At 41.6% G+C, this 15,687-nt stretch overlaps 1 protein-coding gene across 1 annotated transcript; it reads left to right on the top strand.

Annotated features, from left to right (window-relative positions):
• Window positions 1-7,066: 7,066 nt before the first annotated feature.
• Window positions 7,067-9,969, top strand: LOC140144925 (cytochrome P450 2J4-like). Its single transcript, XM_072166722.1, has 3 exons — window positions 7,067-7,409; window positions 7,608-8,570; window positions 9,533-9,969. Exons 1-3 carry the CDS (start codon window positions 7,067-7,069, stop codon window positions 9,712-9,714), a joined length of 1,488 nt encoding a protein of 495 aa, XP_072022823.1. The 3' UTR covers window positions 9,715-9,969.
• The last annotated feature ends 5,718 nt before the right edge of the window (window positions 9,970-15,687 follow it).

The following is a 15,687-nucleotide window of genomic DNA, read 5'->3' as shown; positions in this document are numbered from 1 at the left end:
CGGCCGGCCCTTTGTTTTAACATTTGGGCCCCTGGGGCCTCTAGCCTTGTACATCTGGGGCCAAAATGGGCAAAAGGCACATCTACAAATTAGGGCTTATACATGTGCAACATATGAGCCCTAGTGCCCTTGTAGCTTTAGAGCTAGGCTTGTCAATCTGTTGCCCCATATGTTTAACATTTGGGGCCCTGGGGCCCATAATATATAACATATGGGGCTCATGTATACTTGTATTTATAGAGTACCCCTGGGGCTATCAGTGTACCAACTCACGGCCCTGAGGCTGCTTCATCTGATGAGAAACGGCATGGTATGTGTTTTTACATTTGGGCCCCTGGGGCCCGTGAACTTTGACCTCTGGGGCCGAAATGGGCAAAAGGCACATCTACGGGGTAGGGCCCATAAGTGTACCACATATGGGTCCTGGGGCCCTTGTAGTTTTAGCGCTAGCCTTGACAGAATGATGTGTTTGATGAAGGAGGAGAAGAAACCACAGGATGGGAAGATACCCTGCATGCTATTGCATGCGGGTATAAAAACAGAAACAGTGACTAGATGGCACAGTTGTGTTTGACCAAACACGAATATCTATGCCTGTGATTTCCCCCTAACCCCCGCCCCCTTAACACACCATGACGCCCTTAACCCATCCTGACACCCCATAATATGTTTAATGCTAAAAGGGCTATCAGTATACCAACACAAGGCATTGTAGCTGCTTTATTTACCGAGTAACAGCAGGCCCTTTGTTTTAGCGTTTGGGGCCCTGGGGCCCATATTATGTGACATATGGGGCTTTTATATTCATATAACAATATAATGCTAAAGACCTATTAGTGTTTCAAATCTGAGCATTGCAGCTAATTTATTTGCTGAGAAACGGTCGGCCCTTTGTTTTAACATTTGGCCCTATTGGGCCCCTAGCCCTAAACATCTGGAGCTAAAATGGGCAAAACTCACATCGACAAGTTAGGGCCCATAGGTGTACCACATATGAGCCCCAGTGCCCCTGTAGTTTTTGAGCTAGCCATGTCAATCTGTTGCTCCTTATTTTAACATTTGGGGCCCTGGGGCCCATAACTTAAGATATATTGGGCTCATTTATACTTGTAAATATAGAGTACCTCTAGTGCTATCAGTGTACCTACTCAGGGCCCTGAGGCTGTTTTATTTGATGAGAAATGGCATGATTGGTATTTTTACATTTGGGCCCCTGGGGCCCGTGACCTTTGACCTATAGGGCCAAGATGGGCCAAAGGCACACCTACGGGGTATGGTCAATCTTTGTGCCAAATATGAGCCCCAGGGCACATATGGGTCCTGGGGCCCTTGTAGTTTTAGCGCTAGCCTTGACAGAATGATGTGTTTGATGAAGGAGGAGAAGAAACCACAGGATGGGAAGATACCCTGCATGCTATTGCATGCGGGTATAAAAACAGAAACAGTGACTAGATGGCACAGTTGTGTTTGACCAAACACTAATATCTATGTCTGTGTTTCCCCCCTACCCCCCCCCCCCCCTTAACACTCCATGACGCCCTTAACCCATCCTGACACCCCATAATATGTTTAATGCTAAAAGGGCTATCAGTATACCAACACAAGGCATTGTAGCTGCTTTATTTACTGAGTAACAGCAGGCCCTTTGTTTTAGCGTTTGGGGCCCTGGGGCCCATATTATGTGACATATGGGGCTTTTATATTCATATAACAATATAATGCTAAAGACCTATTAGTGTTTCAAATCTGAGCATTGCAGCTAATTTATTTGCTGAGAAACGGTCGGCCCTTTGTTTTAACATTTGGCCCTATTGGGCCCCTAGCCCTAAACATCTGGAGCTAAAATGGGCAAAACTCACATCGACAAGTTAGGGCCCATAGGTGTACCACATATGAGCCCCAGTGCCCCTGTAGTTTTTGAGCTAGCCATGTCAATCTGTTGCTCCTTATTTTAACATTTGGGGCCCTGGGGCCCATAACTTAAGATATATTGGGCTCATTTATACTTGTAAATATAGAGTACCTCTAGTGCTATCAGTGTACCTACTCAGGGCCCTGAGGCTGTTTTATTTGATGAGAAATGGCATGATTGGTATTTTTACATTTGGGCCCCTGGGGCCCGTGACCTTTGACCTATAGGGCCAAGATGGGCCAAAGGCACACCTACGGGGTATGGTCAATCTTTGTGCCAAATATGAGCCCCAGGGCCCTTGTAGTTTTGGAGATAGACCTGTCAATATGAATGGTCAGGAAAAGGAGAAGAAGAAGGAGAAGAAGGAGAAGACTAAAGAGCATAAGCAGAATATCTATGCCCTGTTGCACAGGCATAGATAATTTATATTGCGCTGGCAAAGGCAAAAGGAGCGAACCATTTCATTTCCAGAAAGCACGACCAGTCAAAAAAAAAAATCTGTCCGACCCAAACTCCCATGGCTCCTCTGAAAATCAAATGGTGCGTCTGTAAACCCCGGGGGACACTCAACTTAAATCTTAGTAGGGGTGTGCGGTGCGGAGCGCCTAACTTTGGGAACTATTAATTGATTTTCGGGCAAAATAGGGGCTTTAAGAACTGATATATGGACCAAATTATAAGCTGTAAATTCCTTCTTTTTTTTCAAAATTCGAGCTTAAAGAGCTGCAATTGTCAGAGTTTACATTTGAGTGCCTCCCCTTATCCCTTATCCCAGTGTCGAGGAGCTGAAAATTACCTTTTACCAGCATTTTGGCACTTTTTGCCAATTCTTTCCATCTATGCTGGTTTTTCTCCAAATGGGTACTATATTTTGTCCCTTTTGGATGCTCCTACCTACACTACTCTATATTTCATCCTTTTCTACTTTTCATCCTTCTATATCTGTCTACCTTCTCTACCTTGAAACTTCCTTTCGCAACACAGCTGGTTAGGAAAGGTGAGCCAAATTAGTTGGCTTGGTAGCTTGTTTTATTGTCTGGTGTTGTTTTTGGATTGGAGCTTCCGTCCTAAGTTTCGTAGAGGATGGGAGTTCTTATTCCACATACTAGGGTAAAGGCGCTGAATTCCAGTACTGATGGGTACATAAATCATTTCACACTGGCGGTACAGGACACAGATCCCCAGTTAAGGTGACAGCGTAACCCCACACGGGCATCAGGAAATGGGCGATGCCGTCAATTAAATCCGGACTGTGGACTAAAAGGTTGTCCACAGACGGACATCATCGTCCATTTCCTTTTGTCGGGTAAAAGCTAGTGTGGGTGCCAGCTTGTGTTGTGTCTATTCTTACCTCTTCCTCTTCATCTTTTCTTTCTTCCTGTCCCAATCATAGAGTTTTGTGTAGAAATGTGGATGAACCTCACTGCCTTGTGAGCGCCTCGGGAGAGGCAAAGGCTAGGGAGTAAACCTTACACAAATCCGGAGTGGAGCCCCTAAGGCGGTCTGGTGAATGAACTTCAACACCTTCCGGCAGCTCCTGCATCCAAGTTGATGCCAAGCGTATTGCTTCGCTCTCCTTTGGACTACATCAACGAGGCCAAGAGGGGGACTCTGATTACTGGGCAGCTCAGAGTCTCCAAAAAATTTGCCCATATTGGAGTAGCCTATCCCAATGGCTCTAAATCTTCATCATGGGCCAAAGAGCGAAAGAGGAAGATTTACTTCTCAACGGTCATTAGGCTGGTGTTGAACATGTCATCATTGGTCAACCTTCCAACACTGGCCAACATGTTCCAGACCAGGGGCGAACTACTACATATTGGTAGATCTCGGCTGCTGTGTGTCCAGAAATAAGCTGAAACAGGGCTGATCACCCGTAAAGCTGCTGGGACTGGACCAAAATAATTCCCAGCAAAATTCATGATTACGAAAACTACAAGCAAATCTTCGAAAATACCGAGGGTAGATGAGCGGCAGTCTACTGTTGACTTCATGACGGACCAGCGGGAACTCGGCACACCATCACGAACTGTTGGCCCTGATTATTGTCGCCTGTCTACCTTCAAACCTCTTGTAATATCTACTTATAATGTCCGTACTGTAAATCAACAAGGGAAAATGCATCAGCTATTCATGGGCTGTGCTGATGCAGGTATTGACATTGCCGGAATTCAAGAACATCGTCTCATTACACCAAGCCCAACCGATGAACTTTGGTCAGATGATAGGAACTGGGTTTTATCATTCAGTTCTGCTACCAAGCAAAGGCACGGGGAGTTGGTCTGGTCATGTCCAAGCACATTCACAGATGTCTTAAGAGTGTTGAAGCTGTTTCCGAGAGGATACTATTTGTAACATTCCATGGCAACCCTCAGCTCAGCATCACTGTTGTATATGCACCCACTGAGTGCGCAACATCTTCTGACAAGGAGGAATTCTATTCATCTCTATCTGACCACCTGGATGGTATGAAAAGACACAACATCCATCTCATCCTCGGCGATTTTAATGCCAGAATAGGAACAGACAGTCATCTTTCCCATCCTTGGGTCATTGGTCCACATTGCTACCATGATTCAACAAATGACAATGGTGAGCGTCTGGTCAACACCTGCCAGGAGTACAATCTCAGACCGGCCCAGATGAGATTCCCGCAACCCAGGAACCGTCTCTGGACTTGGACCCATCCAGCTGGATCAACCCATGCACAGCTAGATCATATACTAATAAACAGCAAGTGGGTAAATTCTCTCCGCAACTGTCGAGCATACAACTCAGTAGAAGTGGACTCCGATCATCGTATTGTGAGCATCCGTCTAGCTGCCAGTCTGCGAACTAGCAAAGGAAAACCTTGCAAGAGACCAAAATTCAACTGGAAGAAGTTGCAAGATCCTGATACAAAGGAGGAATTTCAGCTGGAGCTATCAAACAGATTCCAGATCTTGAGCATGGATGACACCACACCCATCTCTGACAGGTATGAGACCTTCCAAACAGCGGTCCGTGAAGTTGCCGAGAAAGTTATTGGAAAGCAAGAGCCATGCGGACTACCAAGTTGGGTATCAGATGCAACCATCAGACTTAAACTTGAAAGGGATGAGGCCAAAAAGCAGTACTCCATTTCAAAGTCTCGTCAATCTAGAGAAAGATGGAGGAACTTGAACACCAGCCTTAACAACTCCTATAAATCTGATGAGCTTGCTACCCTCAATAAGCAGATGGAAGACCTGACGCTGGCCGACGAGATGGGGAATTATACCACCACCTGGAAAATTATACACTCGCTTTCTGGGAAGAACTCAAGGAAAGGGGTGAAAGTCAAAAAGAGAGATGGATCAGCTCCAACCAGAGACCATGAACTGCTTGAGGAATGGAAGGAATATTTCGTCGGCTGTATTCCATAGAGGCGTATAGTGATTTTTGGTCATTTTTTTGAAAATCGGCACATATGTTTTTAATGATGTTCTCTTTCATTTTTCTAAGTCTCATCAGTCATAATTAGCTAATTAATTAGTAATTAATTAATTAAATGTGGCGTATAGTTACAAAGTGACATTTTCTGTATTCCATAGTGGCGTATCGACTATACGCCACTTTTTATACCCATTTTATAATTATGAAATATCGGCAAAAATGAAAAACATCGTATGTCATAGTGGCGTACACGCATCGGACCTATACGCCACTATGGAATACGAACGACGAAAAGTAACGCCATAGGGATTACACGGCGACCGAGGTGGCGTACGGTTAACATTAGGTTAGGGTATTGCGTTTTGTTTGTTTTCCATAGTGACGTATAGTTTTATTTTCAGTTTGCCAGCAATAGTATGTATTTATTTCTTTTGAAAAATATATAACAATAAATCTATTTAGTTTACTACAGAAATTTCACATCATTTACAAAATATAATGAATGTCTGATGTACACAACTCGATTTTAAATTGGCATTTCTTCAAACCCGATTTTCTCGAAAAGTTGTTTATTCGCGGCGCCCCACTATACGCCACTATGGAATACGGACGACGATTTTAGCTCACTCCTTAACAACGACAGTGGCACAGCAGCTTCAGAACTTCCTGCACCAGCTGTTGAAGATCTTCCTATTATCACTGAGCCCCCAACTTGTGAAGAAGTAGTCAAAGCAATAGCAGCCATGAAGACCAACAAGGCAGCAGGATTGGACTGTGCTATAACTGCAGAAGCACTTCAGGGAGGAGGGGATAGCATGATTGATATGATTCTCGAATTGCTGAATGGAAGTATTCTCAACGCTGACACCACCACGTCAATGGGTTACAAATGTAATCATTCCTCTACCAAAGAAAGGTGACCTCTCTCTCATGACAAACTACCGTGGTATTTCGCTTATGTCCATTGCCGCAAAAGTGTACAACAAGATCCTTCTGAACAGGATCCGACCCCACATTGATCCTTTACTGAGAAGCAACCAGGCTGGCTTTAGATCTGGTCGCAGCTGTGCTCAGCAAATACACATTTTGAGGAGGATCATGGAAGGCTTCATTCTTGAAAACCGGGTACAAAACATTCTAAACGGAATGTTATTTTGGGGTTGAAAAAATATTTTGCGAAAAATGTTTGCCCAAAATATTTTCAATAACGTTTTAAAAACGTTTTCATGACCTTTATATAACCCGACATTTAAATGTTGTTAAAAGGTTTTGAAAAAAACATTTTAGAAAATTTCTGTGTTTGCTGGGTTCAAATATTTTAACAAAATGTTATTTAAGTATTGACACAATTTTTGGCAAAAATGTTTGCAATAACATTTTTTGAAAACATTTTAAAATATTGTTGTAGTGTGTTCTCATACAAAACGTTTTAAAACGTTATCATGACCTTTATATAACCCGACATTTTAATGTTATTAAAACGTTTTTACCTAAACCAAAAGCCAAAATATAACTTATTTAAAATGTTTTTAAAACGTTTTTTGTGTTTGCTGGGACGTTTATGAATTATTGCATAGGTAAGTTCATACTTGTGGTCCTAGTCCACAAATTCTGGACGAAAGCAGTCACACGCAACAAAAACATAAATACGGAACCACATTATACTGGTTCATCGGTCAGTATATAGTTTGCTACGAAAATCTAAACTCTAATTTTGTCATAATAAATCTTGTGTCAATCATGATATTCATAGCTAATATTGAAATCCAATCAGTCCTCATTTGTGTGGTGGTATTTCTGTTTCTATCATTGTTGCTACGAAGTCCTAAAGATTTTCCACCTGGACCATGGGGTTGGCCATTGCTTGGATATCTACCAAATATTGTTATATCGGCATATCGAACAGGACAACCACTGGCTCAACTACTCAATTTATTGGCCAAAAAGTATGGACCGGTGTTTAGCCTCAACCTTGCTGGGAAGTCGGTTATTGTCTTAAACAACTACAAATATGTGAAGGAAGGTTTGAACAATCCCAGTGTGAGTGACAGACCTCGCGTAGACGAGGCTGATGACGGTGAAGGTGAGTTAAGATTTAAAAAAAATACTATTTTAATAGTGCGATATAGTATAACAAGGAACGTGCTGGTATTTATAACAATTAGGGAAGCAAAACTATCATGATGATGAATTGATGATGATGATGATGATGATGATGATGATGATGATGATGATGATGATAATGATGATTATGTTGATCATGCTCATTATTTCTTTGTAGGCTTAGCGATGGCATCTGGAGAACCCTGGAAAGAGCGAAGACGATTAACACTGACAACTTTGCGCAGTTTTGGAGTAGGCAAGAGAAGCTTCGAAGAAAACATCTCAGAGGAAGCCGAATGTTTAGCAAAAGAGATCAGCAATTTGAGAGGCAAGGCCTTTGACCCATGCCATTTCTTTACCAATGCCGCCTCAAACGTCATTTGTTCAGTGGTTTTCGGAAAGAGATTCGAGTATTCCGATATTAGCTTTAAGCGTCTGATACACATGTTAAATGAGAATTTAAAATCTGTTAGCTCTGGTGCACTGAATAGGATGATTCCATTTGCAAGGTACCTACAATCATCTCGCAGCGCAATTATGGCAACGTCAAGAAATCGAAGAAATATAATGGAATTTATGCGTGATAATGTGAACGAACACAAGAAGGTCCATATCCAAAATGAGCCTACAGATTTCATCGATGTCTATCTTGATGAGATAAAACAGAGGCAGAAATTGAACACGCATTCTGCTGTTAATGATAAGAACCTGCTCCACACTGTAAGAGATCTCTTTGTAGCGGGCACGGAGACAACCTCGACTACGCTGCGTTGGGCGGTATTGTATCTGGTCCTCTTTCCAGAAATTCAACATCGCATTCATCAAGAGATAGATTCAGTAGTGGGTAGAAATCGCCTACCAAGGCTAGCGGATAAAACAGAATTAGCATTCACTAGCGCAACGCTTCTTGAAATCCAAAGAATCGCATCCATTGCACCTTTGGGAATCGCACACTTTTGCGGCGAAGAAACCACTATTGGACCATATACAATTCCAAAAGGGAGCATAGTCTTGCCTAATTTATGGGCCATCCATCACGAGCCGGATTTGTGGGCCAATCCGGATGAATTCAATCCGGAGAGATTTCTAGACGAAGACAGAGAATTGCAAGAAAAAGAAGAACTGATACAGTTCTCAATAGGTAATGAATTGTTCAAGTACTTAATATTTCCTAGTCGGACTAGTAGGACCTTTTTTTTCCTTATTTACCAAAACTATGTTCAGCTCAGACTATGATTACTTTCTCACAATGGCGCAAGAAAGACGAATCGCGAAACTTTCTTGAGCGTCCAACATGATCAGAGTTTGCATGAGTACAGTTGGTAACTAAAAAAAAACAGGTCCTATTCGTTGGACTAGTATTTCCAACACCCCACCCCACCACTGCCACCGGATGGGAATTAAGGGGCACCGGTAGTGGTGCACACCGTCATCATCCCTATATCTTCGTGTCAAAAATTGCCGTGATGGTACGGCGAATCCTCATGGCGAGATAGGCCGAGCGACTCAGGCTAAGCATAGTACGACTATCATATGAGATACATAGTACACAATTTGACCTCAAGTTGCAGAGTATGGGTTTTTTATCCAAATTTTCAAAGGTCATTCAATGAATTGGGGTTAAAGAAGTAAGCCTCTGATAGATGAGCATGTTGTGGATCCTAGTGCTACATGTAACCCCAGGAGTCGAGGAATGTAATTAATCCGAAACTCTCCGTATCCCCCAGGATAGGAGGTGGGGAAGTACTTCATATACATTTCTTCTATATCGTTACGATTTCCACAGGAAACACCCCACACACCACCACTCACCCACACACCCCATACATACAAGCAAACAAACAAAAGCCCGGGACAAAAGCATTTATACGGTGCAGAATTATGATGCATCATGTTTGATACGTAAATGCCTGGGATTTGCTTTTAATGTGATGATGGACATAAATTTCCTCTTTTTAAACCAATTTAACAATCGATAAAGATTTGCGCAACAAACTTTACTTGTCCGACGGAGGTTTAATTATGTATCTGACAGCCTGTAATTTATATCCATTATCATAAAGATGGTCTTTGATTTCTTATTTTTTTAATCTAATCGTATAGGTCGTAGAGTTTGTATTGGAGAAAACCTTGCCAAGATGGAGCTGTACATCTTCTTCACACATTTGCTGCACCAATTCATATTCAAGAAACCAGACGACTCACCACCTCCTTCACTGGAAGGTGACTCTGGTATCACCAATTACCCAAAGCCATTCTTGGTGGAACTTGTTGTACGTGACTGATGTTAGTTGACTGTAAAAGAATTAAAATCCACCTCAGAAAATCACACCAAAGTTAACAAGAGAAATCCTATCAGTGTGTGTACTGCCAGAAAAGGTCTTTAAAAAGGTTTTGGGAACATATAGGTTAGAAGGAACCAGAGGCATTGGTCCTCGATCATATCCCTTCTTAGTACAAGGTGTCCCAGAATGATTTATACCGTGTTTGAACAAAATATCAAAAATATATAGTCAACAGTGTATCTAATCTTAATAAGTGCAATACAAAGCCACACATGTCTCCTATTTATTCTGAAACTGTCATGGAAATAGCTTGATTCGTTTTTGCGTGACATTGCTATTTACTGAAAATGGACGAAAACGGCATGTGTGTAATTTACAGTGCAAGGGCATCATAACACGTGGATCCTTTATTACCATCGTCCAGTCGCACTGTGCAATATATTGGAGAAATCCTACATTATTTTATAGGAAATACACCAAATTTGGCACAGATGTAGAGCGTACAATGCAAAATATTTCTTGATAGGAATTAAGTGAAACATTTCAATAGGACATCAGATATTTAGGATGAAAAACATACTTTTTATGTAATTTTTACCCCAATTTTTACCCAAAAATGTCATTATTACAGAGGATATAACTTCCTCAAGCATCATCCGCAGTAAATGTTAATCTTCTTCGTCACGTAGCTGTGGGTTTGCCAATATACTGTGGACATAAATGCATGCTGTGACACTAAGGACGAACCTTCTCTATACTTTTATGAAAAATCCATCTCTGCTGAATGATGAAACTCACACACCGCAATAATTGGCTTCCAAACTGCCGCCAAAGAAAGTATAGCTTAAGGTCACTCAAGCGTAGCAAACCCTTTATTCCATACAAGGATTGCTTCGTAACACCATAAATAATCGATAGATATCGACTATTTAGTACTTAGACAGGATACAAAACATATACTGCATAACATTTTCCAAATAACTTTGTGCTGAACGCTTTTAGTAATTTTACAGATTTTCAAAATAGGTTGCTTTGTCAAAACTTGGATTCACCATTTTTACGCAATCCTCTCTAGCTTCTACTAGAAACGTCCAATTTTTTAAATCTAAAAAATCTGAGAAAGCTAAATATATGTAGAATTTAAAATGCAAAACAATATGACCAATAGAAATGCCATTCATACCTAAGAAATTCCATCTTTTTCGGTATAAATCATTCTGGGACACACTGTAGCCTAAATAGTATTATCTAGAGCATTAGTATAATAATGTGTGTAGCCAATTGATCAAACTGATAGATACGCGTTGTTGTAATGCGAAAGGATAGAGAAAACAGAATAGTAAAGGGAGCAAAGGCCCGGGGGGGGGGCACTCAACTTTGGAAGTGACGGTATGTGCCTGTCAATATGCCCCATCTTTTGAAGTCGACTATACCCGATGACCCCTTTTTTCCGTTGCGCCAGACCTCGCGTTTTCAATTCTCCGCAGCGACTTTGGTACTCAGCCTTCCGCTCATGTGATTATCTTTGTTCCGTGCAGTGGAAGACATTGCTGAAATTTTCCGAAAGACGTCGAACATTGACGAACATTATTAGTTATTTGGTGAGGTTGGTTGTGATGCGAACCGGGGATGCGAATTGTAATTAGGTTAAATATTGTTTTGTCTCAAAGCCCGTTCAAAAACGCGGAATGAGGGTTTTTTAGATTTTGATTTTTTAAAGATTTTTTTTAAACTAAACTTTTGAATTTTTACGGTCAAAAAAAAATAAATAGGGAAATAAAATATGAATTTACCGTTTCAGTTGACATGGACGCGCTAAGACACGGGCTTTGAGACATAGCAATTTATTTTTTAAGCCTGAAAATAACAATAATACTGACACAAAATTTGCACTTTTTATGTTTGCAATAATTTGAACAAGTTTCTCCCAATTTCCATTTAGTTTTTTGTGGATTGAAATAAAATATTTTGAAGCTTTTATAGGAGTAAAAGTTTGTGTTTGTTCATTCCTGACAAACCCAAAATGTTTTTGGTTGAGAAAAATCTTTTTCAGCTTACCAATGAGGAGATCCTCGTAAGTTACGACGTAACTGCTTTGTTTACTTGTACACCTGTAAAATGAATCGCTTCGTATCATTGAAGTCCGCTTGCGAAATGACACCACGTTTTATGAACGATCCGAACTTGGTGTTGGTCAGATCTGCAGATCACGTGCTTGTTGGAGTACTTACTTAGTACCACGCACTTACAATACGACTATGTGTTTTACCAGCAAAATGAAGGGGCGACGACGGGGTCCCCGGAGCTCCCCGGTCCCGGTCCCCGGTGTCCCCGGCCGATAGAGGATTTCGAACTGAAAGACATGAAATCGTTTGATCCTTCCAAATTTTAGGGTAATTTTGTCGAAGATACCCTGCGGAGTGCTGATCAATGATCAATCATAGCGAAAAACTTGTTTGAGGGATTAATACAGAAACACATCAACAACCAGCATCCCGCCACCTCAATGTATCAGTTTTGCGAGATGTGAGCAATTTGAGCTTCAAAGTGTACCGAAAACCGACACATACGTTGTCTCGGTCCCAGCCGGTTTGTGTTCCTCCGTCACTAAACAAACCGTCGTCAGAAATGACGATCGCTGATTGGTTAATGAATTTCAGCTTATTTCCAAATAAAACTGTCTTCAATTGGCTATAGGACGTGACTTGTGTAAGTGACACTAAACATTGTAGGCACCTCACTATTTGTAGATACCGCAAACGCAAAATATACGCTAGCTAAGCAGCCACTGAGGCGCCAATCGTCTGATATCGCCTTTCATGTCAGCGACTCGCAGCGCGTACTCACGTACGTTGTGTGGATTTATGTAACCGCATAGCTGTCACTCAACCGTTGCACGCGTTGAAGCCCGGCACTGATTGACAGCAATTCTCAATCAGAAGATTTTCTTATGACGATGATTGGCCAATCAGAAAAGACGTACTATGAGGTTGTCGCCAGACGGTTTGTTTAGTGACGAAGGAGCACAAATCGGCTGGGACCGAGACTAACACGGACTATAATTATGCCTATCTGAGTTTTGTCCAACCATCGACTACAACACAAACTCAGAGTAATCCGCACCCTATGTGATTGAGCCAATTCTATAACAGAAGAAGAAGCGCGTACGTAAGAACTTCAGCCAACCCCCAACAGCTCCCAACCCCGCGATCAAGGTGGTGTTGCCTCTACTTCTTATCCAGATGACCTCTTTGAGCCAGCAGGTTGTTTTGTTTGCCTCTTCTGCGATGACTTTGGCCTCCTCTCACCCAATTACGTGATTATACCCGCATGCGAAGCATGGACGGGTATATTCCCATTCTGTGGTTTCCTCTTCTTATCTATGCCTGTAGAACAGGGCATAGATATTCTCCTTATGCTCTGTAGTCTTCTCCTTTTCCTTCAACTTCTTCTCCTCCTTCTCACGCTTCATATTGACAGGGCTATCTCCAAAACTACAAGGGCCCCAGGGCTCATATTTGGCACACATAGTGGCCCTACCCCGTAGATGTGTCTTTTGCCCATTTCGGCCCCATAGGTCAAAGGTCACGGGCCCCAGGGGCCCAAATGTAAAAATGCAAAGCATGTCGTTTCTTATCAAATAAAGCAGCCTCAGGGCCCTAAGTTGGTGCACTGATAGCCCCAGGAGTACTCTATATATTTACATGTATACATAAGCCCCAAATGTCATATATTATGGGCCCCCGGGCCCCAAATGTTAAAATAAGGGGCAACAGTTTGACAAGGTTAGCTATAAAACTACAAGGGCACTAGGGCTCATAATGTGGCTCACGTATGGGCCCGAACTTGTAGATATGCATTTTGCCGATTTTGGCCCCAGATTTAAGGCTAGGGGCCCCAGAGGCCCAAATGTTAAAACAAAGGGAAGGCCGTTTCTCAGCAAATAAAGTAGCTACTGCCCTCAGATTTGGTACACTAATTGATCTTTAGCATTATATTGTTATATGAATATAAGAGCCCCATATGTCACATAATATGGGCCCCAGGGCCCCAAATCCTAAAACATAGGGCCGGCCGTTACTCGGTAAATAAAACAGCTACAATCAAACATATTACGGGGTGTCAGGGTGGATTAAAGGTGTCATGGTAGGTTAAGGGGTGTTAGGGTGATGGAACAGCCATTAAAGGACACTCCGTTTTGGGATTAAAGGGTATTCAGATTTTTTATTTTGATTTTTTTTTTTTTTTTGGTATGGAACATGTTTGGTGCATTATTTAAGGAGGAGCGCCCTCAAGAGTTTACATAGCAAATGCAATTAAAGGGGTATTATTTGATTTTTAATTAATTTATTTATTTTAATTTTTTCGTTGGTATACTGATAGCCCTTTTAGAATATGGGGTGTCATGATGGATTAAGAGTGTCATGGTGGGTTAAGGGGGTTAGGGTGGGAAACACAGGCATAGATATTCGTGTTTGGTCAAACACAACTGTGCCATCTAGTTATACCCGCATGCGAAGCATGGACGGGTATATTGCCATCCTTGGGTTTCATCTCCATCTCCTTCTCCTCCATCTCCTTATCTATGCCTGTGCAACAGGGCATAGATATTCTGCTTATGCTCTTTAGTCTTCTCCTTTTATCTATGCCTGTGCAACAGGGCATAGATATTCTGCTTATGCTCTTTAGTCTTCTCCTTTTTATCTATGCCTGTGCAACAGGGCATAGATATTCTGCTTATGCTCTTTAGTCTTCTCCTTTTCCTTCTTCTTCTCCTTCTCCTTCTCCTTCTTACGCTTCATATTAACAGGGCTACAAGGGCCCCAGGGCTCATATTTGGCACACTTAATGTTCCTACCCCATAGATGTGCCTTTTGCCCATTTTGGGCCCATAGATCAAAGGTCACGGGCCCCAGGGGCCCAAATGTAAAAATACAAAGCATGCCGTTTCTCATCAAATAAAGCAGCCTCAGGGCCCTGAGTTGGTGCACTGATAGCCCCAGGAGTACTCTATATTTACATGTATACATGAGCCCCATATGTCATATATTATGGGCCCCAGGGCCCCAAATGTTAAAGGGGCAACAGTTTGACAAGGTTAGCTGTGAAACTACAAGGGCACTAGGGCTCATATGTGGCACACGTATGGGCCTGAACTTGTAGATATGCATTTTACCAATTATGGCCCCAGATTTTTTAAGGCTAGGGGCCCAGAGGCCCAAATGTTAAAACAAAGGGCCGGCCGTTTCTCAGCAAATAAAGTAGCTACAGGGCTCAGATTTGGTACACAGATAGGTTTTCAGTGTAGGGTGATGGAACAGCCATTAAAGGGACACTCCGTTTTGGGATTAAAGGGGTATTCAGATTTTTGGATTTTTTTTGTTGATTTTTTTTTTGTATGGAACATGTTTGTTGCATTATTTATGGAGGAGCGCCCTCAAGCGTTTACACAGCAAATGCAATTAAAGGGTTATTTGATGGAACAGCCATTAAAGGGACACTCCGTTTTGGGATTAAAGGGTATTCAGATTTTTTGATTTTTTTTTTTTTTTTTTTTTTTTTTTGTATGGAACATGTTTGTTGCATTATTTATGGAGGAGCGCCCTCAAGCGTTTACACAGCAAATGCAATTAAAGGACTATTATTTGATTTTTAATTAATTAATTAATTTTAATTTTTTTTTGGTATACTGATAGCCCTTTTAGAATATGGGGTGTCAGTGGGTGTTAGGGTGATGGAACATCCATTAAAGGGACACTCCGTTTTGGGATTAAAGGTTTATTCAGATTTTTTGATTTTTTTTTGTATGGAACATGTTTGTTGCATTATTTAAGGAGGAGCGCCCTCAAGCGTTTACACAGCAAATGCAATTATAGGGGTATTATTTGATTTTTAATTAATTTATTTATTTCAATTTTTTTCGTTGGTATACTGATAGTCCTTTTAGAACATGGGGTGTCATGATAGATTAAG

The sequence above is a fragment of the Amphiura filiformis genome, unplaced genomic scaffold (assembly GCF_039555335.1).
Source record: "Amphiura filiformis unplaced genomic scaffold, Afil_fr2py scaffold_99, whole genome shotgun sequence".
NCBI classification, from domain to species: domain Eukaryota; kingdom Metazoa; phylum Echinodermata; class Ophiuroidea; order Amphilepidida; family Amphiuridae; genus Amphiura; species Amphiura filiformis.
Note: the sequence above shows the minus strand (reverse complement) of the source record. Positions and strands in the feature narration are given on the sequence as shown.